The following is a 24,146-nucleotide window of genomic DNA, read 5'->3' on the forward strand; positions in this document are numbered from 1 at the left end:
GGTGTGGGGGATCCTCCTCTGGCTCTTTATTTAATCAACAAGCTCTATTTTCATGCTGTTTTATTCACTCTGACACCTTATGGAGACTAAAGGTACAAAAACAATTCACAGTGTCAATCACTTTATTCTTATTATGAATTAGAAAATGGTTTGTAGAGCCTCACGGCACCCTGTCTGGGGCCAGATTTGGCCCGCGGGCCGTCAGTTGAGTGTCAGTGTGTTATATTTTCCTGTCACTGGAAACAGCAGCAGAGTGAGACCTCCTCGCTCTCCGCCTCTCTCGCGCTGTTTTAGGAAACGTGGCCTTACGGAGCCGCAGAGCAGCTTCACTGCTGTGGATGAATGAGAGACTCACAGCGGCTCCAGCCTCCGCCTCTACCCGTCTGTCAGCCTCCGCCGCCGCCCCAGCACTGCCAGCGCTCCCCCCTGTCGCCCGGCTCCGAAGAGAACCATGTCTGAAGCAGAACCGGTCCCGGCCGCGGCCCCGGAGGCCGCCGTCCTGGACGCCCTGAACGCCACGGACTCCAACGGGACCGAGGCGCTCAACGCCACGGCCAAATTCGTGGCCACCCCGGAGGGCACGGCGCTGGCGTACGGCAGCCTGGTGTTCATGGCGCTGCTGCCCATCTTCTTCGGGGCGCTGCGGTCCGTCTCCTGCTCCAAATCTAAGGTAACTCCCCGCGACAGCTCGCCCGGAACGGAGCGCGGTGAGGCGGCTTCGCTCCAGCCCGTCTGCCGCTAGCCTCCAGCGGCTACAGCTAGCTCAGCTAACGGCTAAGCGGAGTCACTCCTAAAAGTCTTAAAAATCTTCCCTCAAACTGAACACGGACAGAGGCACAAACTGCAGCTCCGCAGGATCAAACAGTTATCAAAATGATCGATTACTTTAGTTTGAGATGAGCCGGGTTTGAGCGAAAGGTCGTTACAGCTGTTAGCATTTTGACGGTTATTTTCAGTTAATTAGCAGCTGACAAAATCTGTTCCTACTTGTTGCACGCGGCTTCTCTCCGGTGTGTTTGGGGGCTCGCGGTGGTGATTTTTGGGTCTCAACAGGTTTATTTTTTAAAAATGTACATATTAACTTGTGTATCTCTGTTGTGATGGGTTTTGTTCCGGCGCGGGTCACCGCTGATGGGATGCTCGTGCACCCAGGTGTTTGTTTACACCTGTGCCCCCCGGTGTGTTTACCTGCTGTCACACTGGACAAACAGGCCGGGGGACACACGTGGACAGGTGAACACAGAGACAGCTCAAAGAGACGCAGAGAAGAAACTGTAATTTACTAAGTTAGTTTGTAAATGAAAGCTGATGGAGGAGGTGAAGAGTTGACGTGTAGCTGAAAGCAGAGCCGGCATACAGGTGTGTGTGTGTGTGTGTGTGTGTGTGTGTGTGTGTGTGTGTGTGTGTGTGTGACGTGTACAAGAGAGATTATTTGCACTCTTTTGGGGAGTTTTGCAGACATGCGCAGTTGTGCCTGGTAGCTTTAGGTAACGGTAAAAAACCTCCCACTTCCTCCCTGCAGCGTGGAGGTGAAGTACCACAGTACCATGGCCAGGTCGTGTACTTGTACTTTATTTGAGTGTTTACTTTCTGCTCCACTGCATTTATCTGAAGGCCTTGAAAACTTGTTACATACAGATTCTGATTTTTTTAAAATACAAAATATGAACCAACAAGTAAGTTATGATATAATATTAGAGTTTAAACATCCCATCATTTTGTAAATAAATATAAATTAAATCAATGTAAAAGTACTTATAAAACAGTTTGATAGTACAATAATATACACAGGGCTGCACAGTGAACCATTTGAAACTTGGCTGGTTTTCTTTTTAAAATAGTAAGAAAGTAATAAGCAACCTGTCGAGAAACGGCCCGAAAGTTAGCAATAGTTAGTTAATAAGTTTAAGAAATTACAAGAATACCATCTGAGAATAAGTAAAAAAACATTAACAAGAAAATAGTAAAATGTTACGAACAAATAATCAGAAAATAAGCTCAAAAAAAGAAAAGTAATAAACAAAACAAACATGAAAGTGATGTGTGTGTGTGTGTGTTTATAATATATGTTTATGTATGTATTTGTGTACACATATACACGCACACACACACACAGACACACACACAGACACACACACATCTGTCTATAGATGGATATATAAATTGGTGATTTATTTTTTAAGAAAACAGGTTTCGAGGCGATGTTTTCTTATAGAACCGCTAAAACGACACCCGTTATCACAGCCTTAAACCGTAAAAACCGATATTATTGTTGAATTTTAGGAAATCTCGGGCAGTCCTAAACACATGGTTGGGGATACTAAAATTATGTTTGAATAGAGTTTAAATCTTATATTTTTGAAAAATGCTGGGCAGGTCAGGGAGGGGAAACCAAAATATTGGGTCCTTGAAAAGTCTTGGAAAAGTGTAGAAATGTTGTCCGTGAAAACGCGTTGTAACTCAGTGGGAGTGAAGGGCAGAGACGGAGTTAGAGACAGGCAGAGACGATAAAAACAGGTGCTGTCTCTGTCTCTGGGTTTTGTCTCAGGTTTTGTCTCTGGTTTTTCTGGGTTTGAATCCGGCTCCTGGACCTCGATGCATGCCGTCCTCCTTCCTCTCTGCACTCTCCCTGTCTTTCTCTCTCTGTCCTCTGTCAGCCACCTTAAAATGAGGTCAAATAACAAAAATAATTTAAAGTTTTCCTCTCAGCATTCAACAACAATGAAATGTTTCCTGCTGGTTTGATTTGATTTTTTTTTTTGCACCCTTGCTTCCAGTCCTCTTTGTTGCCGATCTGATCCCTCTCTCTCCCTGTCTGTCTGTGCACACCTGTCTGTCCATCCATTCTGTCTGTCTGCCCGTCTGCCCGTAGGAGCTCGGAGACAATGATTACGATTCTGGGTTCAGAGTGAGTATGAGAGCCGCTGAGAGCACCAAATACACACAAACTGCACGCTGTTTGTTCACATGATGGGAAACACACCCACACTGCAGCAGTTTAACACGGAGTTCACTAACAGCCTCCTCCTCAGTGATGAGCCTGCAGAAAACAATCACTGAGAGCAATACTTCACCTACAAAATGTAATACAGTCATTTTCCTTAACCTTGAATTGTGAATGAATTCTCTCATGTCTTTATCAGGGAACCACGTTTAACAACAGCAAAGCGATATCAAATTATCCGTTTGCAAACTGTCACGCGACTCGCGGCGTGCAGTCCCAGTCTCATTTATCTGGTTTAGAGTTTCCCCCACAGTCATTTATTTGTGGCAGCTTGCAACAATAAAAACATCTGCAGCCACACATTGAATTTATATTTTTGGAGCTGAGCTATTCAGCTGAAGCACGATTGGAAAATGTAAAGTGTTCGTTTGGTTGTACACTCTTGAGTGTTTTTTGGGCTCAGACGGAGCAGCAGAGCGTCAGGCACAGTAAAGCAAAACTTAACCTTTACGGACTTTTTGGCACATTTTACCAATTTTCATTGTTAATTTTTTTGGATCATTTTGGCTGTGTTCCTCCAGTATCATACATTTTGGCAAGATTGTGTATTTTAGTTGAATCAGTGAATTTCCAGCTCAGGTCAAAAAATGCTCCACAGAAACCAATTCAAAGTGACATTTTTGATCCCACAGCCATCAAAGCAGAAAAACATGACTGACAAAACATGAAAATGTACTTAGCATGTATATTAGCAAATAATTCATTTTTTTTGTGTTTTTTTCATGTAAGAACATAGTGGCATCATGACAACAACATGACATTTAAAGGGTTAAAATTCTGAAAATTCATGAATATTTGAATTTATGATTGGGACTGATGTTGGTTGAAAAGATAAACTCAATGGAAGTCAAAAATTTAATTAATGTGTAATATTATTTTACAGCCTGATCTTGAGAAGTGCATTTTGTGTGCAGGGTGAGTTTGTGTAATAATAAAGTGGGCCCTGAAGGGTTAATCGTAACCTTGCTGTCTGACAAGCGTATGCAGCGAGTGCGAGTCTGTGCGTATGTGTCGCGTTGAAGATGACGTTGAGGCAGTTTTGGGTGGCGTCGCTATGACGACCAGCTACGCTGAGGCGGGGAGGGAGGGGAGTCGGTGGGGCACGCACCCCTCTTCTAATGGTAATGAAAAGTACCCGACACCAAAGGCGAGTAGAGTAGAGTAGAGTAGAGTAGAGTAGAGTAGAGTAGAGTAGAGTAGAGTAGAGTAGAGTAGAGTAGAGTACCATGTAGTGGAAACATGCCTTAAAAGTTTGCATTTACAGCCTTTGCAGCAGCTGCTCCTCTTATCCATCATAATTATATATTTAGAATAATTTAAAATAATAAGTATAATTATTAAGCTACTTTTTTACTTTTTCTTCAAACACTTAGTTTTTCATTTGTACTTTTTACTTTAATTGCATTGCTTGCTAATTTTTAAGTCACTTCTTTTAAGTTTCTCACTTCCCTTTTTTCAGATGTTTAAAAAAAAAAAATCGCCAAATTGCCGGGTTTCAAAGGGTTAACGTCAGCTGCTCTGGATAATGCGGCTGTGCTTAGCTTTTAGTGCAGCAACACGGATCCTCTCCTCTTCTTTCCGCTTTCCTTTCCTCTCATTTTGTCTCATCTAGTGTCTCCTCTCTGTCCCAGTTTGTGTCTCGGGGGAGGAGACGGAGGAGAATATAGACGGAGGTGACTCTCCTCTGTCAGCGACTCCTGTCAGTCGGCTGTCGTCTCTCCGTGTCTGTCTGTCTGTGTCTTTTAGTAACTGCAGCAGTTCAGGTCTGAGTGTAGAGGGACGGCATGGACACTCAGGATGAGGACAAACCTCAGTAACAGAGACAGTGTTACACTCACCTGTGAGTTAGTGGGAAGTAGGAACATTTTAAGTGGAATCAGTTTAAGTTTACGCTATATTTAGAATATTTTCAGCGCTTCACCTCGCTGTCAGACAGCCCTTACCGAGAGACGCTTGAAGCTGTTACATCAGAGGGATCATGAACCGGGAAATAATGGCTTAAATGTAACTAAATTAAAATTCTGACATTAACATGATGGTTTCATTATGATATTACATGTTCGACAGTCCGCTCCAGCACAGACATGTCCATCAGTCCGCTCCAGCACAGACATGTCCATCAGTCCGCTCCAGCACAGACATGTCCATCAGCCCGCTTCAGTGCGGACATGTCCATCAGCCTGCTTCAGTGCGGACATGTCCATCAGCCCGCTTATACGGACATGTCCATCAGCCTGCTTCAGTGCGGACATGTCCATCAGCCTGCTTCAGTGCGGACATGTCCATCAGCCTGCTTCAATGTGGACATGTCCATCAGCCCGCTTCAGCGCGCAGACAGAAATCGGCAGCTCGACAGAAATAGTGATTTGATGTATATCGTGATATATATCGATATTGACTGATATAAAAAAATGACGGTGATGAGACTTTTTCCGTATCGCCCAGCTCTAGTTTACATGTATTTTAAAAGCCCAGTTTTAGTCGCACTAATTCCACTTTTTCGAGCATCATGTAAACGTGATGAGTGTTGCAGAGCAGATTTCGTCCTGGTTGCTGTGATAGAAGCATCGAGCCAAGGCCGCGCTCAGAGGGACATTTGTCCTGTGTGAAGTAAAAAAGGAGCTCCCTCACTTACGAAAGGAGAAAAAACGGTCTGCCAGCAAAATGGCGAATCAGATACACACAAGTGCACATTTCTGGAACTGTGACTTCACCGCCGTCCTGACATGGAGCTCCTACGCAGTGTGAAGTTTGATTTTAGTCGTCCAGGTCTGAATAAGAATCGATAAAACAGAGTATGGAAAATAATTTTTTTGTTTTGTTTTGGCAGATGAGTTATACTCAAAATACGAGTGTAGGAAAGAGGAGACAAAGTGAAAGAATCTCTTCATCTCTCCTCTCTGTGTCTCTGTCCTCCCAGAATACATCAGACATGCCAGAAACCATCACCAGTCGAGACGCGGCGAGGTTTCCCATCATCGCCAGCTGCACTCTGTTTGGGCTCTACCTCTTCTTCAAGGTAACACAGGGTTTCCTCACGCCTCCTGCAGGGGCCTCCTGTAGAGAGCGTTTGGATAAATGTTCCCACTATACTCAATTCAACCCTTTAGGACCTGTTATAATAGTACACACACTTGTATAGCTCCGTGCACAAAATGCACTTCTCAAAATTAAGCTTTAAAAATTATTATACATCAATAATATTTCCCACTTTCATTGAGTTAGTTTTAAAAAAAACACAAAAATGAGTTATTTTCAATATACTTCATGCAAAGTAGATTTTTTTCATTATCAGAGCCTGAGATATGTCAATGATTAGCAGCAACATTGATTTTTTACATTATTATTATTTTTTGTGCAGTGTCAAATACTCACTAAATGTGCCTTTCAAAATTAGGGTTTGAAAAATAACATGTATTCAATACTTTTCAGAATTTTAACCCTTTTAAATGTCAGGCTTTTGTTGTGACGCCACTACCTTTTAAGATAAAAAAACACAATAAAAGAATTATTTTCAACATACTACATGCCGGGTAGATTGTTTCTTTTATCATCACTGGTGGAAAATAGTCAAAATGACAAATTCAGAGTCAAAAGCCCAGAATGACACCCAGAAATAATACAAGTCCTGTTTTTCTGCTCTGATGGCTGTGGGATCAAAAATGTCAGTTTGAATGGGTTTCAATGGAGCATTTTTGGACCTGAACAGTCTGAATGTAACTATTTAGTTTCCACAGTGTATTTCAGACTTATTGTAGGAGCTGAGCTGCAAATTCACTGATTACACTCAAATACACAATCTGGACTACATTTAGGACACATGCATGACAATTATAAATAAAAAGAAGAATGAAACAGCTTGTCCAACAGTCCCTAAGGGGTTAATGTTGTGTTCTGATGCAGGTGTTTTCTCAAGAGTACATCAATCTGCTGCTGTCGGTCTACTTCTTCGGCCTGGGCGTCCTGGCTCTGTCTCACACGATGAGGTAAAACAACGCACAGCCTCAAAAACCAGCAAAGTAAATTGAGTTAAACAGCGTGGACGCTGTAGTTGATTCTCACTCTGTCCTCGTCTCCGTCTCTTAGTCCGCTGATGTCCAGAATCTTTCCAGACTCTTTCCCAAACAAACAGTACCAGCTGCTCTTCACTCAGGGCTCCGGCGAGTCCAAAGAAGGTGAGGCCTGCTGCAAACCAAGTGCTGTTTGATTTTTCACTGATGATTCGTGCAGTCCAGGCGGCGCTCTTTAGTTTGAGGACGGGTTCACCCACGTTACAAAAGAGGGTATTTCCCCACAAACCTCTGCTGTCGTTATTTCAGACGTTTTTGTCTTGTGACACCTTAAGATGAAGTCATTAAATCTTCCTTTTCCTCTTTAAACATCTTGTAACCCTTCAGATTAATTTCCCGGGCTGTTCCCGACTCTCAGTTGTGGCAGTAGAATCGTTTTTTGGCAGTTCAATATGAATGTCAAAGCTACATATCTTGTGAAGTTGCTGCTTGAGTTTTTCCCATATTTTCTAAGGAAATCATCCCAATTTTCTCAGAGCTTGAAATGCTGATGAAATGCGTCTGAGCGCAGCACAAGACAACGGATTTCAATCCAGGTTTTAAAGGGTTAAATCAGAGTCGAATGTCTTTTTCGCAAAGGAGTTTAAAAACCAAATATTAAAACAATACAGTGACTGAAAATGGACCGTTTGTATACCAAATACTCGGCACGTCTTTACTTGAATTCATGAAGAAAACTCTGTTTTTCTCTCATTCTTTGGGAACTGAAGTAAACACGGTTTCACGTTCAGCAGCAGCCAAACGTTATCAAAACGCCAGTTTACAAACTCTCACACAACCCGTGAAGTTTAATCAGACTCTCATTTATCCAGTCAGATGCACATCACTTCACAGTATGTCGTGACGATTTAAAACGTGTCTGTGCAAACCGTCGACCGGCGCTGAGCAGAGCGTGCCCGGACGAGTGTTTGAGCTCTGAGCTTTAAGGCTGAAAATCGTCCCCTCGGACTTTCATCAGGTGGTTTCGGCTCTGAGTGGAGATGCAGTTTGTGGTGCTCACAGTATTGAAACACGTTTGAAGACCTACCTTTTTAGTCTGGCTTTTAATTCACTTCACCTATTTATTTTTTGACTGTTTCTTTATTTATGCATTTTAGTTTTGCTGTGATCATTTGGGTATTTTTAAAAAACATTTTATCTATTGTTATACATGCTGTTGTCCTGTCATTTACCTTTACTATTTATTTATTTATTATTATTTATGTATTTTTCTATTGTTATTATTATTATTTTATTTTTATCTTTTTATTTATAGGTTTTATCCTGCCTCAGGTGTTTCCTCACTTATGGTAGCATTTTCTCAGTTGAGAGCTTTAATGAGCACTCTTATTTTAGTGGTTTCTTCATTACAAGGTCTTGCTCTTCTGTCCATGTGCTTGTGTACGTGTGTGTGTGTGTGTGTGTGTGTGTGTACGTGTACACGTGTGTGTGTGTGTGTGTGTGTGTGTGTGTGTGTGTGTGTGTGTGAGAGAGACTTTATGAAGCATGTTGTGTTACAGTTCTGCTTGTATGAAAAGTGCTATACAAATACAGTCAGATTGATTGAAATGTTCAACATGTCTTTCAACAAGGAACAAAATCTCTGTTGTTCTCACTGGAAACTGTTTTTAATTGGACAATGTCTTCAGTAGAAAGAATTAAAAATAACAGTTACTGTGAAGAACACCCCAAATTCATCTCATGTCCACAGACCGTGGTGGAGTCAGAAATCCTTAAAGGAAAACATATTCTTTGTAATCTGTTTTGTCAGTTGTCCTCAGGTTATATACAAGTGCATCTCAAAAAATTTGAATATTGTGAAAAAGATCAATATTTTCTGTTGGTTTTTTAAGAAAGTCACTATTTGATATATTTTAGACTCATTACATAAACTAAAATGTTTAATTTTTATAATTATGGCTTACAGCGAGAAAAATGTAAAAAAAATTAAAGGGAAAAAAAGAAAAAATTAAAAATATTAGAAACACTAGAACCGAAACTCCAAAAGGAGCCTGACCAAGTACTAAGTGTATAAATGAACATACTTAAAATTTTTCTCTCTCTGCAGAAATAGTCAACTATGAGTTTGACACCAAGAACCTGGTGTGTCTGCTCATCAGCAGCGTGGTGGGAGTCTGGTACCTGCTCAAAAAGGTAAAGTTCAAAGGTTAAATATCATGGGCTGTTTTTGTGCGTGACGTCTGTCCTCGTGACATCACAGGGCAGCAGTCCACCATGTCACAGTGAAAGATAATCAATCCCAGACGTTTTAAAACCCGTCTGGACTCTATGATGCCACGTCAACATTTAGTGACGTCACGGCACAAACGGCCACCAACGTGACTGCGTTTTGTGACATCACAGCACTGGATAGCCAATAACCTGTTCGGCCTGGCGTTCGCCCTGAACGGAGTGGAGCTGCTCCACCTGAACAACGTCAGCACCGGCTGCATCCTGCTGGGGGGGCTGTTCGTCTACGACGTCTTCTGGGTGAGAACAAGTTTTAACACACGCTCGCTCACAATGATCAGCACATCTCTGTTATTCTGAACTTTATTATTATTTCATTTTATTAATATTTTATTACTATTACTATTATTATTATTTTTACTAATAATGATTATTGTTAGTATTATTATCAATGATAAACAAAAAATGTGAATCTGAAGTTAATTATCGTATTATTATTATTATTATTATTAATTGTAGTACTAGTAGTTGTGCTAATAATGATTATTGTTAGTATTATCAGTGATAAATACAACATGTCTGTTATTCTGAAGTTTATTATCTTATTATTATTATTGTTATTATTAATGGTAGTAGTAGTAGCTTTAATTAATTGCTGAAGTCCAAAAATGAACAGTTAGTATTTTTAAAAATATGAGCCCAGACCTTAAAAGACGTTTTTTCCCAACAGTAACCTGAACACATCACATCTGAGCTCTGTTTCTCTCTGTGTGTCTCCAGGTTTTTGGGACCAACGTCATGGTAACAGTCGCCAAATCCTTTGAAGCACCAATCAAATGTGAGTATGTGAGGCAAAACGCCAAAGTCCAAGTCCTGTTTTTCTGCTCTGATGGCTGTGGGATCAAAAATGTCAGTTTGAATGGGTTTCAATGGAGCATTTTTGGACCTGAACAGTCTGAATGTAACTATTTAGTTTCCACAGTGTATTTTAGACTTATTGTAGGAGCTGAGCTGCAAATTCACTGATTACACTCAAATACACAAACACATATGCATCAACACACACACAGTTATCAAAAAAATGAAGGAGGAAAAGCATGAAAAATGTGCCCTAAGAGGAGGAGGTTCACGCTGAGATTCTGTCTCTCCTGCAGTGGTGTTTCCTCAGGACCTGCTGGAAAAAGGACTGGAGGCCAGTAACTTTGCCATGCTGGGACTGGGAGACATCGTCATCCCGGGAATCTTCATCGCCCTGCTGCTGCGCTTCGACGTCAGGTAACCTCCTCCTTCTCTCCTTCTCTCCTGTCTCTCCTCTCCTCCTCTCCTTCTCTCCTGTCTCTCCTCTCCTTCTCTCCTGTCTCTCCTCTCCTCCTCTCCTGTCTCTCCTGTCTCTCCTCTCCTGTCTCTCCTGTCTCTCCTGTCTCTCCTGTCTCTCCTCTCCTGTCTCTCCTGTCTCTCCTGTCTCTCCTGTCTCTCCTGTCTCTCCTGTCTCTCCTCCTCTCTCAGGAGGAGGAGTTGGAGCTTGAGTGCTCCTCATGATCAGATTGTGTTGTTGTGTTTCCTCCTGCAGCTTAAAGAAGAACAGCAGGACGTATTTTTACTCCAGTTTCTTGGCCTACATCTTCGGACTGGGCCTCACCATCTTCGTCATGCACACCTTCAAACACGCACAGGTAGGAGACAAAGGGTCAGAGGTCACCCCTGCTGATCCCTGATCTGTCCTCACAGATGGAGTCCCATGATAGAGGAGACGCTCTCCAAACATTTAGATGTAATTTAATCGCACTTAAAGGCAAAAGCTGTCAGTCAGTTACTGTAATGTATCAATATATATATCAATATATTTCATGTATCGCGGCTTGTTTCATGTACGATATATGAAATGATTGTATCTCCAACACCGAGTATAAATTGTTACGTCTTTTTACGTTTTTCTGTTAACTGTCTGTGTGTCTGCAGCCCGCTCTGCTCTACCTGGTCCCAGCCTGCGTCGGCTTCCCCGTCATCGTAGCACTGTTCAAAGGAGAGCTCACAGAGATGTTCAGGTGAGTAACCATAGCAACCACACAACCTCAAGTCAATACATTTTAATCTCGCTGATTCAGTTTGTCTGAAATTTCGGCGGGGAGCTGAGAATGAGTAAACTTTCAGAAAGTCCTCGTTATTGACGTCACCTTCAGCCGACCGCGGCGTCCTGCGTCCTGTTGCTCGTGGCCGCGCTCTGTAGGTGCCTGTAAGCAACTTAAAAAACAGTGACGTGACACACACCAAACTGAACGGGATGGAAAATTTATTGATGGATTTTCTGAAAATACATTTCTGTCCGATTTAGAACAAAATTATCATCTGTAATGTTCCCATAATTCATTTGGACCATTAATCCATGACAGGTGAGGGTCGGGACAAAAATGGACCTGTAAAATTGTGGGCTTTGCCTCGGTCCGTGTCCCCAAACTGTAGGATTGTCCTGTTATTGTGAAGTACATGGAAAAAAAACTGCAAAGTCATCTCACTTTATGAACCAGTGTTTAGGAAAAAAAGCCGAGGGCCACTTAAAATCAGTCTGCGGGTCAAAACTGGCCCCTGGGACGCACCTTGGACATGACTGATGTGAGCAATAGCTGTTTCACTCCTCCTGATACATTTTTCGTCAGTAAAAATTAACAGAAATGAGATGAACAGATTGGAAACGTTAGAAATCTTAAAAACAGATGTGGACAAAGTTTTCCTTTGGGGACATAATTTGAATTTGAAAAAAAAGGTGCTGAGTCACATTATATGTGATTGTAATGCTCCGAACATCACAACACGTTTAAAATCACATTAATATCGTATTTTGATAATATCGTATAAACCATGTCTGTCCATCTCTGTCCATCTGTCTCGTGTCTTCATCCTCCTCATCCGCGTGACCTCTGATCGAGCCGCTCGCCTCTTCAGCCTCATCGCTTCCCAACACCTCGTTCAGTCGCTCCTCCGTTTCTCTACCGCATCACTCAGTCTTTCTCCTCTTGCGTATTCTTCTCTCCATCTTCTCTCCTCCGCTCCTCCTCCTCCTCTGCTCCTCCTCCTCATCCTCTGGTCTCGCTCCTTCGTCCTCTCCTTTTTCCTCTGTCTGAAAATCTCTCGGCAGCAGAGCTCTGTAGCTTCTGACTTTACAGTTTAAGATAAAAACTTACCACATTCTCTCTCTCTTTCTCTCCTCCCCTCTTTCTGTCATTTTCATCACCTTTTCTTCTTCTTCTTCTTCTTCTTCTTCTTCTTCTTCTACTTCTTCTTCTGTCCTCCTCACCCGTCCGCTCTCCCCTCTCCTCCTCTGTCTCCCCCGTGGTTAGCTATGAGTCATCAGAGGAAGTTCTCCCTGGCTCTCCCAGGCTCACTTCTTTCCCCACCGTCAGCGGCTCGCCCGCCAGCCTGGCGAGCTCCATGGATGCCGTCTCTATGGCGACAGGCTCCTCCCCCCGCCGCCGCCGGTTACAGCCCACCTCCATGTAGAGGCCCCGCCCCTCTGTCTTTACTCCCCACTCCTGTCTCACCTGGGCAGGTAATCAGCCCGTTCAGACTGCTGTCATCCCTCCATCCATCCATGAAACCGTCGCTCCATCTGCTCGGCTCGTTGACGTCAACAACATTTTGGCGATTACACAACTATTACCAACAAAAATAAAAATGTAACATTAAAATATATTCATGTTTTGAGGCAATTAGCTCTCAAAATAAACAGCTTTTTGCGACCGTTATCTCAGTTTCCATGGAAACACAGGAAGTCTGACTAATTCCTGGAAAACAGTCAGTCACGTCAGTAGAGTGAAACATGTTTACTGCTCCAGCAGGTCGGTCGGACCTCAGTGACGACCTGCGGACACGTGTCCTAGTCCCTCTTCAGTCCAACTGGTGCTGATGCTTTGAAGCGATCGTGAGGTTTCCCAAACGAATTAAATACAGCAGATATAAACACAGAAATGCTCGGCTCGCTCAGTTTTGTCACGGCTAAGATATCATTTTAGAGGAAATCATTTTCCATATACAGATTTAGAGATTACACCTGAATTTTTAAACTAGCAGCTCCGCGTCACGGCACAGCTGATGGAGGATGACCAACATTTCCAAAAACTCAAGAGCTGGCTAAAGTCCAACAGTCAAAATTAATGAAAAACATATCATCATTTCCAAAATTCATAAAATGTTATCTAGCGAAATATTCTGCTTCTTGATGCCTTTAAGCCTTTTCACATTTCACTGCGGTCCCCGTCACTTCTCCTACATTTCCCATCATGCCTAGATCTGGACTGAGTGGTTTTTAGTGTGCAGATAAGTTTGCTGTTGTGGTTCTGGTCTGTTTTGTCGGAGTTTAAACGTGTCTGTGCAGAACATGCTGGTTTATGCTGATTAAAGTCGTCTTTGTGTTAGTTATCGTTTAGACTGTTACTTTTCATTTGATCAGCTGCATTTACAAACACACAGTTTCAATAATCAGTTTTGAGGAAGTGATATTACAGGTACTGTTGCTCCGTACTTGCATTAATGCGGTGGTAATATCATGTTCCCAGGAGCTATTATTCAGAGACGGCGGAGTGATCTCCTCAGTGCTGAGGCAGGCGTGCAGATTTGAGCATGTCCTTAATGTCTCGTGGACTCAGGGACTACTTTTTGTATAATATAAATTCTGCTCGAGATTCAGTTTTAAATCTTAAAATTCTGTCACGTCTTTGCTCACAGTGAACACAAAAGCTTTTTCCTAAATAACTGAAGTTTTGTTGAACTAAAGTTCAACATTTGCCCCCGAAAACCTCCGTCCAGTAAATCTTTAATATTTTTGATGCCTCCGCGGCGGCGATAGTTGAGGCCGGGGGCATCGTGTTTTCAGGTTGTCCGGCCAATTTTTGTGAACCCAATATTTCAAGAGGGAATTTCTTCAAATTTGGCACAAACGTCCACTTGGACTTTTTTGTGGTCAAACGTCACTGTGACCTCGAGAATTCAGACACCATTCAGACACACAAATGTCTCACAGGATAAAACTGACATAATGTTCAAAATGTTTGCTCTGAAAATGGAAATACTTGTAAAGAGGATTTGTCTCTCTCCTCCTCCTCCTCCTCCTCCTCCTCTGCAGGTACGAGGAGACGCCTCCTGAGCATGCAGAGGTGAAAGAGGACTCAGAATCAGAGAAGAAGGACCAATAACATCCATCGCCCCCCTCCTCCTCCTCCTCCTCCTCCCTCCCCTCCTCCTCATCCAACCTGCCGCCACATTTCACTGAAGCCCCTCCCGCTCCCGCCTCTCCAGCTTCCTGTTTGTCGCGGGTGGGGCGGGACTCATGTAGCCAACGTTTGTCTGTGATAACCGCGGGAGCGGCAGCTGGTCTCCGTGGTAACGGCCGGTGGCGGTGTTTGTAATTAAAGGTTGTTTCAGCTGAGACTCGGTGCCTGCCATGATCCCTCTCTCTGCCTCTCAGCTGCTCGCACACACGAACGCCCAAACATCCCGCGAGCGTCCTCGGTTTACCGGACGCTCGCGGAGTTTAGCGGCATGTTTGGGGAACGCCATCAGATCTTCCTGTGTGTTTGCAGCTCGTTGGCTCAGATAGACCAGGAAACCATCAACGTTTTTACGGCTCAAAAGTGGAAAATTCACACCAACCACGATTCTTTTAAATCCTCTCCGCCGCCACAGCTCGTTTATTCCGCGCTGTAAAAACGGACACGCCTCCTTCCCGTTAATCATCCCGGCGCGGTTCCTTCACTTCCTGGTTTATTTGGCGCCGGGCCGCCGTTCATTCTGCCTTCTGCTTTCTCACGTCAGTGTTTTCTGTTGTTTCGACTTTGTTTCATTGTTTCTCGGTAAAGGCCAGAATTTCAGGACAAAAAAAAATCCGGTTTGAGGTTTTTGATTGTGTTCAGTTATTTTCTCATCTGTTGGCTGCTGACGGACGTCAGACGGGCCGACACGCGCTCTGCACCGGGAGATGTTGGAGGTCCGCTCAGGTGGAAATTTGAAAATTCCAATTCTGTTTTTACAGTTTCTGGCTGAGATAAATGGTGTAATTTTGTTGATTTTTAAAGACAATTTCTTTTTAAAAAATGCTTTAAAAATCATCACAAAATTTTAACTAAAAAAAATTAAGATTTTTTTGTTTTCTTTAAAAATTGTACTGAAAAAAAAAGTCCAAAATCTTTTTAAAGAAAACATGCCTTCCAAACTCGTGGGCCTTTGACTTTGAAATTGGCGCTTTTACAAAAACGGTTCTTTACTTGAAAGGTGTGAACTTTTCAGAGCATGCAGTCTGTGGAGAATTAAAGTTAACCCTTTCACACCTGGAGCAACATCACTGTTCTTGTGTGCTGTCTGATGCCCTTTGCAAGTATTGCAATCTTTGAACCAATTTTTGAGCATATTATTGTAATTTCTTTCTAAAACATGGGGAAAAGGCAAAGAGCAATTTGGCAAGAAATTTTCCACAAATTGCAAGAAATTTGTAGATTTAGAAAATTAATTTTTAAAGAAGCTAGGGAACCATGTCTAGGGAAAAAAAGAAGAAAAAAGCGAGGCAAAAACTATATTTATAATAATCATAATTACATATTTAAGATTATGCTTTGAAATTCAGATTTTTAAGCACTTCATTTCCTTGTTTTGTTTTGTTTTGAACTCTTTTATTTTATTTTCTTTACTTATTTTCTTGTACTTTTTTGGTAATTTTTCCTTTTGTGCTCACTGCCTTCATCCCATGTTTTTGGAGGAAATCAAGCTGCTGTACTCAAAGGGTTAACGTGGACCGCAGCATCACATGTTTTCCCCGAACTCAGCCCCCTTTTTATTAGTTTGAGTTTGCAGAGATTATTAAAGTGGGCGGGCAGGTGAGCGTTTACCTGCCTGAGGTCACAGAAGTCGGATGTATTTTTAGTCTTAAAATTCTGGCCTGTGAGAGGAGTGTGAGGAGAGGAGTAAAGGGAGGAGGAGGCGCACTGAACCTCCTCTGCTGAATATTTCCAGTCCTCCCAGTCCTCATTCTCACACCTTATTGGTTGAGAGGCTGCGAGGGGCGGGGCCCCGTGGCCTTCTCATCCAATAAGCTGTGAGAGGGAGCTGACGAGACAGGAGTGATTTTGTTTCCCCGAAAATATTCTCAGTTTTGATCTAAACTAAATTATTTGGGGGGTTTGGACCGTTCATTGAACAAAATGCAAGTTCTGAAATACCGGTAACAAAAACTTGATGTAAACTACATCTCCCATGATGCACGGTGGCCCTTTAAAAGTAAATATCTGTAAAGGGTTAATAAATGTCAGTTTTTAAACAGAATTTCAAAGTAAAGTTTGAATTTAAATGGCTTAAGTCATTTGTCAGAAGAATTTTGAGGGAAAGTGAAAATCTTTCTCCAAAATATTGACTTTATATCACTGAAGTCACATTTTTAGTTCTTTTTATTACTTTGGGAATTTTTTTTTTTTCAATTAAACATTTTGCAAAATGAAAAGCATTTCACTCAGATTTAATAACGCTGCTCTGACTGGACGTATTCAGCCTCACAATATTATTCTCGGTGTTATTGATGTTGTTGCTTTATTAAGAGATGCACAGTTTTGTATTTTGATGTAAAACATGAAAAGAAACAGAAGTTTGATGCTTCTGTTCAGCTCAGTGACGTTCAGTAGCCTCTCATCATTTTCACTATAATGTTCCTGAAATGTTTTTCATTTTTCTTTCTCTTTCTCTGGTTGCATTTGTGCAGGAGGTCGTGTTTCGGCCCCGACTGTATCTATTTTATTTGCAATAAACTTTTTGGTGTTTTGATCACCGTATAGAGAAGCATAACTCTGAGTCAGTCTGGTTCTTTGTCACACAAACGCAGTGTTTCCATCTCCAGTTTCATAGAGTTTTAACATTTTATATGCACACAAATATAATGAAATCCATCAATTACTACCCCTAAAAATTAGCTTTTCAATGAAATAAGAGTGCTGCTGATCTGTTGACAATGGGGGGTTTTCCCCTGTAAACAGAGACAGAAAAAAGTTAGAATTTATTTCTTTATTAATTTGTTTGTCACTTCATTACTTTGCAGTTTTGGGGGCAAAAAAAAGTTCCAGGATACATTTCTGTGTATGAATGGATAGTATTCATTTTTCATTTATGTTTCTTAATTGAAAATTAAATTTATTAATTAATGTATCTGTTACTTATCAACTGTTATTTTGGGGAAAAAAATAATAATTGTTGTGACACATTTCTCTGCATGGACTGTTTGAATGGTTTTCCAGTATTTATTTATTTATTTATTTCAATTTTTTTTTTAATGTTGCAGTTCCTTACTTTCAATCTGTATTTTCTCTCAGTATCTTTATTATTATGCACCAAGCCAGATTTTGACATTTATTCTGAAAACTACTTCCTTTTGGGGGCAAAATTAAGTTTTCTGCAAAAACAGGTTTCGGGATAAATGTCTGTGCATGGAGTGTATGAACGGATTTCCAGTATTTATTCTTTATTTATGTGTCATGACTGTTGCATTTAATGCTTTTATTATGTATTTTCTCACTATCTTTATTATTATGCAACGAACTAGATTTTGACATTTATTCTGAAAAACTACTTCCTTAATTAATAGTTTATTAATTTATCATTTAATAAAATATATTTATTTTATTTTTTGTTACACAACAGACCAGATTTTGACATTTATTCTGAAAACCTACTTCCTTAATTATTAGTTTATTAATTTTGTTTATTATTTAATAAACTGCTTTAATTTTTATTTTTATTTATTGTATTTTATTTTATTACACACCGAACCAGATTTTACTATTTATTCTGAAAAACCAGTACCGGAGGTAGAATGGTACTTCCGGCTGCCGGCAGAGGAGCAGTCAGTTAGCCCCGTTAGCCCCGTTAGCTCAGTTAGCTCAGTTAGCTTGTTTTCAGCCTCTCGGGTGAGGATGGGGGAGGCCGACGTGACGCTGAATCAGACCGATGAGAAGCCTCCGGACTCGGGCTTGGTCCCCGGGGAGGACTCGGTGGTGTGGAGCCACGAGGTGGAGGTGTGTCTGTTCCACGCGATGATCGGACACAAACCCGTCGGTAAGACCCGGCTAGCGGCGTTAGCCTGTTAGCCGCCGTAACGGCTGTCCAGTCCCACCAGTTAACCCAGTGTCTCCCAAACTGGGGCTCGTGGACGGTCGGGACAATGCTGGTGTCTCCGCAGATACCGGGCTGTGTTGTCTTTGACAAAATCTCTATAAAACAGATCAGAAACGCGTTAAAACAACTAATATTAATGTAGAAATCCGCATCACGAGTCCCGCAGAAACGCTGCAAACTAACGCGAGTGTTTTGGTGAAGGACTCCAGTGATACCAGCTAGTATTTACCTCCATTTCTGAAGTAAAAGTACTCAAACATACTGTGGAAATACTCCACAAGTAGAAGTCCTGCATCACTTAACCCTTTAACACCAGGAGCGACATCACCTTTACTGTGCTGCCGTCAGGCCCCTTTCACGAGCATCATCACCTTTAACCCAAAATATTTGTCGTTTTTCCCAAAAAACACGAAGAAAAAGGCAAAAAGCAACTTGGTAATAAATGTTAGAAGTTAGGAGATTTAGAAAATTGATTTGGTGTATACATACAGAGGTCATCTTCTATTAATAATTATTTGCACTTGCCATTTATTGTGAATTTGCTCAAAAGAATAAAATCGTATTTGCTCAGGTTTAAAAGGGTTAACCCTTTGAGATCTGGGCAAATTGGCTAGCTGTCTTCCAAAAACATGGGAAGAAGGCAATGCGCAACTTCACAAGAAATGCCCAAAAAATTAGTAAGAAATGAGTAAAAAGATACAAGAAAATGACCTGAAAATAAGCAAAAACAAAGATTAAAAATGGCCTTAAGAAAATGCTAAAACAAAGAGAGAGAAAAAACAGTTTTTTTTCTGTAAAATACTTGAAAATATATAATTATAATTTTCCTGAGGGTTTTTTGGGGGGTCATTTTCTTCCCACCTTCTCTCATTCTTTTTCCAGTTTGCGGGACATTTCTTGCCATGTTGCTCGTTGCCCTTTTCATGTTTTTTGAAAAGAAATTGAACCATTTTTTCAAGTTTTAGAGGTTTAATTGTAGCAAAAGGCGTCTGAACGCAGCACAGGACAACCGATGTTGATCTGGGTGTTAAAGGGTTAAATAAAGGTTACTGTAATGTAAACATTGAGTCTGTAGTTTGTGTAACTGTGTGTGTGTGTGTGTGTGTGTGTGTTCAGGAGTAAATCGTCACTTCCACATGATCTGCATCAGAGATAAGTTCAGTCAGAACATCGGACGGCAGGTTTCCTCCTCCGTCATCTGGGATCACCTGGGAACCATGTACGACATGCAGGCGCTGGTGAGCACACACACACACACACACACACACACACAGTTACACAAACTACAGACTCAATGTTTACATTAAGCATAAGCATATCTGAATGTGTGTGTGTGTGTGTGTGTGTGTGTGTGTGTGTGATGCAGCACGAGTCGGAGATCTTGCCGTTTCCAAACACAGAGAAGAGCTTCTCTCTGCCCGATGACATCATCCAGGAGGTGAAAGAAGGTGAGAACATTAATAACAACAACAACAACAACAACAACAATAATAATAACAATAATAATAATAACAATAATAATAACAATAATAATAATAATGCCGCTCCTTTGTCTGTAGTTTTGGCGTCAGTACTTTGTGGATATTTGAACGTTTTAGTCACTAATAATGGCCAACATTTGAGGACGCGGTGCCATCACGACAACATGAAATGTGAGTGTGAGTGTCGCTGAGGTGCAGTTAACTCTTTCCGGGTTCATTCGCTTTGTGTGGAACAAACGTGCTGGTTGTCCTGACGTGTTTTTTAGCCGTTTTTTTAGCAGCTGTGAAGTGTTTCGTGAAATGTTTGCGTCCACGCGGCCTCACACTCCGCAGAGCCAAACCTCCTCAGCCAGCTGTTAAAAAAGTGTTATTCTGAGAGAACCACGAGGCGTCACCAGCGTCAGAAACGCTCTTCAAGGTTCTCAAAGGTTCTCAAAGGTTCTTCCCTCTCTGTTTGTGTAGGGAAGCTGGGCTCCGAGGAGGAGACCAAAGAGGAGTTCAGGATGGAGAGAGAGCCTCCTGCTACACATGAAGAAGGTACCGCTCTGTCCTCTCTGTCCCCTCTGTCCTCTCTGTCCTCTCTGTCCTCTCTGTCCCCTCTGTCCTCTCTGTCCCCTCTGTCTGCTCTGTCTTCAGCTTGTCCCTACGTATGTCCTACTCTCATTGACACAATTCCTGGAGAAGGTCTTGAGGGAATTACTTCAAGTTTGGCACAAACGTCCACCAGGACTCACGATGAACTGACTTTAGTGATAATAATCTTTATTTGTTGAGCACCTTTCATACGAGAAATGCACCTCGTGTGCTTTACACAAAGAATTAAATGCACCAAGTGATTCACATCAAAACACATAGAAGACAAAATAAAAGCTGCAAATAAAAATAAATTAAGACCAGAGCAGAGGAGATAAAAAGCATCTTCACATGGATAAAACCCACCTGATAATACTAGTAAAAGTAAATAAAAATAAAGATAAAAATTAAATGCACAGAGTGAAAAACATGAGATGGAAAACAAAAGCCATTAAGATAATACTGATAAAAATAAAGCTGAAAATAGTGCATAAAGTGCATATCATTGAGGAAAATACAACATTTTAAAGACCGCAGAGCAGCTGAATCAGAGCAGCTCAGAGGCTAAATGAAGACGCTGTTTTTTGGGAACCTCCAATGAGGCGTCTGCGGATGACGGCAGCGTTCGTGAAGGCGAGCAAAAAACGAGCGAGTTAACGATGTAAACTTTGTTAAAAATGTTCTCGCATGAGATTTTGTTTTATGTTGCAAAATGACAGAAGACCAGACGCCACAGCGATTTAACCACGTCTCTGGCATTGTGGGAAATGTCGTGGATTTTAGGACGTCCGGCATTTTAGGAGGTTTCAAGGATTTTAGGTCGTTTTTAGGATTTTCAGACACTTCAAGGATTTCTGTGTCTCTCTCTGCATCTGTGTGTCTCCTGTCTCACTGTGTCTCTCTGCGTCTCTCTGCGTCTCTCTGCGTCTCTCTGCGTCTCTCTGTGTCTCACTGTGTCTCACTGTGTCTCTCTCTGTCTCCTGTCTCTCTGTCTTCAGGCAGTAACTCCTCGGTGAAGATGTCGGAGCGGTCTAGCAGCAGTCGGGACAAAGACAGAGAGCGAGACAAGGAGAAGGGAGGGAGTGACGGAGGAGCGGCGGGAGGAGGAGGAGCGAAGGAGGCGGAGAAAAGGAAGAGGAGCCGGGCGGCCGAGAAACTGCTGTCGTCTTCCAACCCGGCGAGTCCGGGAGGAGCCAAGAGGAGACGCACCTGAGAGCTGGACAGAGAGACAGAGACAGGGTGGAGGAGAGAGAGAGGAGGCGGTACAAAGTAGAAATCTTCCGTCACGGGAATCAAACCTGCGAGCTGTGAGTCACACGACCGTCCGCTGTCTGACCGCCGCGCTGCAGACAGGAAACAGTCGGATGAAGAGGAGGGGACGCTTCGTGTTTCGTTGTGTGTCTTCGTCTCGTGATGTCCGACCGCAGCGGCGGCAAAACTTCTTTATCTTAATTTCAATTTTTGAGTTCTGCAGCAGAACCGGACATATCGCCTTTTTTATTCCATGCGTTCGTCTTCTTCTTTTGTAAATACATGCCGCCTACATTACCCACAATGCAACTCAACCGCCAGTAGTTTGCTCAGAAACTTTTGGTAGCAGCTGAGGAGCCTGCAGGCTGCAGAGGTCATCACGTTTTTACCTCCATTTATTTACTTTTCAAAGCCGTTGTCTTCCTCTGACGCCGACTCAAGTGACATCACTCGAGGACGTCTGTCATTTGTGGCACGGCTCCCCGCGGAGACGCCGAAGGCTTCATGCGTCTTTAAAAACGTGCAGCAGAGCTCCCCGACACCGGGACGCACACCGAGAGGGAAAATCAGTGAAATGGTCCTTTAAGAGCAGATTTCACCTTTCAGGCTCACTGTAAAAAAAAATGAAAATAAATAAACTTTATTCCTTTTAAATAATGTGAAAAAACTGTTGAAAAATCTTAAAACGTGTTCTTAAATACGGTAATTAAAATTACACGTAAGAATTTGTTTTATATAATGTGGAAAACTTGGTTGGAACTAATGAAGTTGTTCGGGTTATCAGCTTAAAAACTTTAATATTTATTGACCATATTTATGAACATACATTTTAAAGTAATTAATCATAAAAATAAAGTTGGTCCAACATTATTTAAAAGGAATTACACTCTTTAACAGGAAGTGTTATGTACTGTTACTTTAACCATGAACACATTCTTTTTTAAGTTAGTCAACTAATTTTTCCACATTATTAAAACAAGTTTTTGAGTAAAATAATAATTACCATAATCCCGAATATGGTTGATTCCTCATAAAATTATGTGATTGCAACTAGTTTTTCACATTATTTTAAATGAAGTTTATTAAAGATGCTGATGTCTGGGTTGCCTTAAATTTGGAGATTCACTGAATTAAAAAAAAAAGGTTTAAACTTGTATTTTCAAATTCAGTAAACTTAAAAATGTGACTGCGGCCAGAAGACTAACTTTTAAAGTTTAAAACAGAAAAATCTGTATTTTCATTTAGATTCTCGTTAAAACGCTACAACACAGCATCCGTTAGAGAGCAGCGCTTACGGTGTTAAAGGTCCAAATTCAACAGGATGGACCATCGGGCGCCGCGTCTCTTTAACGGGAACCAAACCTCGATTTTCGGTTGGATCGCCGCATTAACCCTTTGAAACCCGGATGGCATCGGTTCTCTGTGCTGCGTTCAGACGCCTTCACAGGCAAGAAACTGGTCAAATGTGGAAGGAAAATAAAAATCTGAAAGTTTGTTTTTCAAAGTAAAGACAGATTTATAATTTTCTTTTTTAAATAGGGAAAATGTTCAGTGAACTATGTGTGTAAATATATTTTTTTTAGGTCATTCCCTTTTGAATAGTTATTTTTACTTTTCTTTTCCTGGTAATTTTCTTGTTATTTTTGTTCCTATCGTTCCTTTTTTGCTTTTTTTTTTTACCTTTTTCTTGTATTTTTTTCACTTTTTTTCTTTTAAATGTTTTGGTTATTTTGGGTTAAGTTGCTCATTGCCCTCCCCCAATGTTTATGAAAGAATAAAATCAAATTTACTCAGGTTTCAAAGGGTTAACTCTTAAAAATCTCGGCAAATTGGCTTCATTTCTTTCGAAAACATGGAAGAGGGCAATGAGCAACAAAAGAAATGACCAAATAAATTACATGAAAATTGTTTTAAAAAAGTAAATAACTAATTCTGTAACACATATTTTGAATATTCTGATAATTAGCTATGAATTTAGTTTTCCCCTAGCCTTTTAAAAATATATATTTTTTAACTTTATTAATTACTTGCAATGTGAAACATTTCTTGCCAAGTTGCTCATCGCCTTTTTTAAGTTTGAGGGGGAAAAAAATGCACCAAATTTCAAAGGTTTAAAGGTTGTGAAAGGTGATGTCGCTCCGGGTTTCTAAGGGTTAATAGTGCAGTTTTTATGGTCATTATTATTATTTTCTAGCAGGAGGCCCAGAGGGGGAGCGGGAGGTCAGGTCGGACTGAGACTAGAGGAAAGACTCGGCTTGTTTGTCAGCTGTGACTCTGAACGTGGTCCCGGTCAGCCTCAGTGAAGCTCGTGACGGTTTTTAATCACGTGACTGTTAAATATGATGCAATAAATCTCAGCCGCCATGTTAGTTCTTTGTGAATGACGTCAGGACTTTTTGGTGTTTTCTTGTTTTGTTTTGGTGACGCTGACAGTCACGTGACCGCAGAGCGGGCTTC

The 24,146-nt window shown here is 41.5% G+C and overlaps 2 protein-coding genes across 5 annotated transcripts; both read left to right on the forward strand.

Annotated features, from left to right (window-relative positions):
• The first annotated feature begins 248 nt into the window (after window positions 1–248).
• On the forward strand, window positions 249–17,061 carry hm13 (histocompatibility (minor) 13). Of its 4 annotated transcripts, none has more exons than XM_088081625.1 (12): window positions 249–670; window positions 2,873–2,908; window positions 5,925–6,023; window positions 6,908–6,990; window positions 7,091–7,179; window positions 9,122–9,207; window positions 9,418–9,543; window positions 10,024–10,081; window positions 10,398–10,518; window positions 10,814–10,916; window positions 11,203–11,288; window positions 12,579–13,652. In XM_088081625.1, exons 1-12 carry the CDS (start codon window positions 452–454, stop codon window positions 12,736–12,738), a joined length of 1,266 nt encoding a protein of 421 aa, XP_087937751.1. In that variant the 5' UTR covers window positions 249–451; the 3' UTR covers window positions 12,739–13,652. The 4 variants fall into 4 exon arrangements, with proteins under 4 accessions (XP_087937751.1, XP_087937753.1, XP_087937752.1 ...); XM_088081627.1 differs by lacking the exon at window positions 12,579–13,652 and adding an exon at window positions 14,360–17,061 and having other exon boundaries at window positions 252–670; XM_088081626.1 differs by lacking the exon at window positions 2,873–2,908 and having other exon boundaries at window positions 252–670.
• A 1,019-nt stretch (window positions 17,062–18,080) lies between these two features.
• mrgbp (MRG/MORF4L binding protein) lies at window positions 18,081–22,790 on the forward strand. Its single transcript, XM_042481435.2, has 5 exons — window positions 18,081–18,324; window positions 19,501–19,622; window positions 19,751–19,832; window positions 20,328–20,402; window positions 21,437–22,790. Exons 1-5 carry the CDS (start codon window positions 18,183–18,185, stop codon window positions 21,649–21,651), a joined length of 636 nt encoding a protein of 211 aa, XP_042337369.1. The 5' UTR covers window positions 18,081–18,182; the 3' UTR covers window positions 21,652–22,790.
• Window positions 22,791–24,146: the final 1,356 nt, after the last annotated feature.

Source organism: Plectropomus leopardus, chromosome 9 (assembly GCF_026936395.1).
Source record: "Plectropomus leopardus strain MGB_pleo_1.0 chromosome 9, ASM2693639v1, whole genome shotgun sequence".
NCBI lineage: Eukaryota > Metazoa > Chordata > Actinopteri > Perciformes > Serranidae > Plectropomus > Plectropomus leopardus.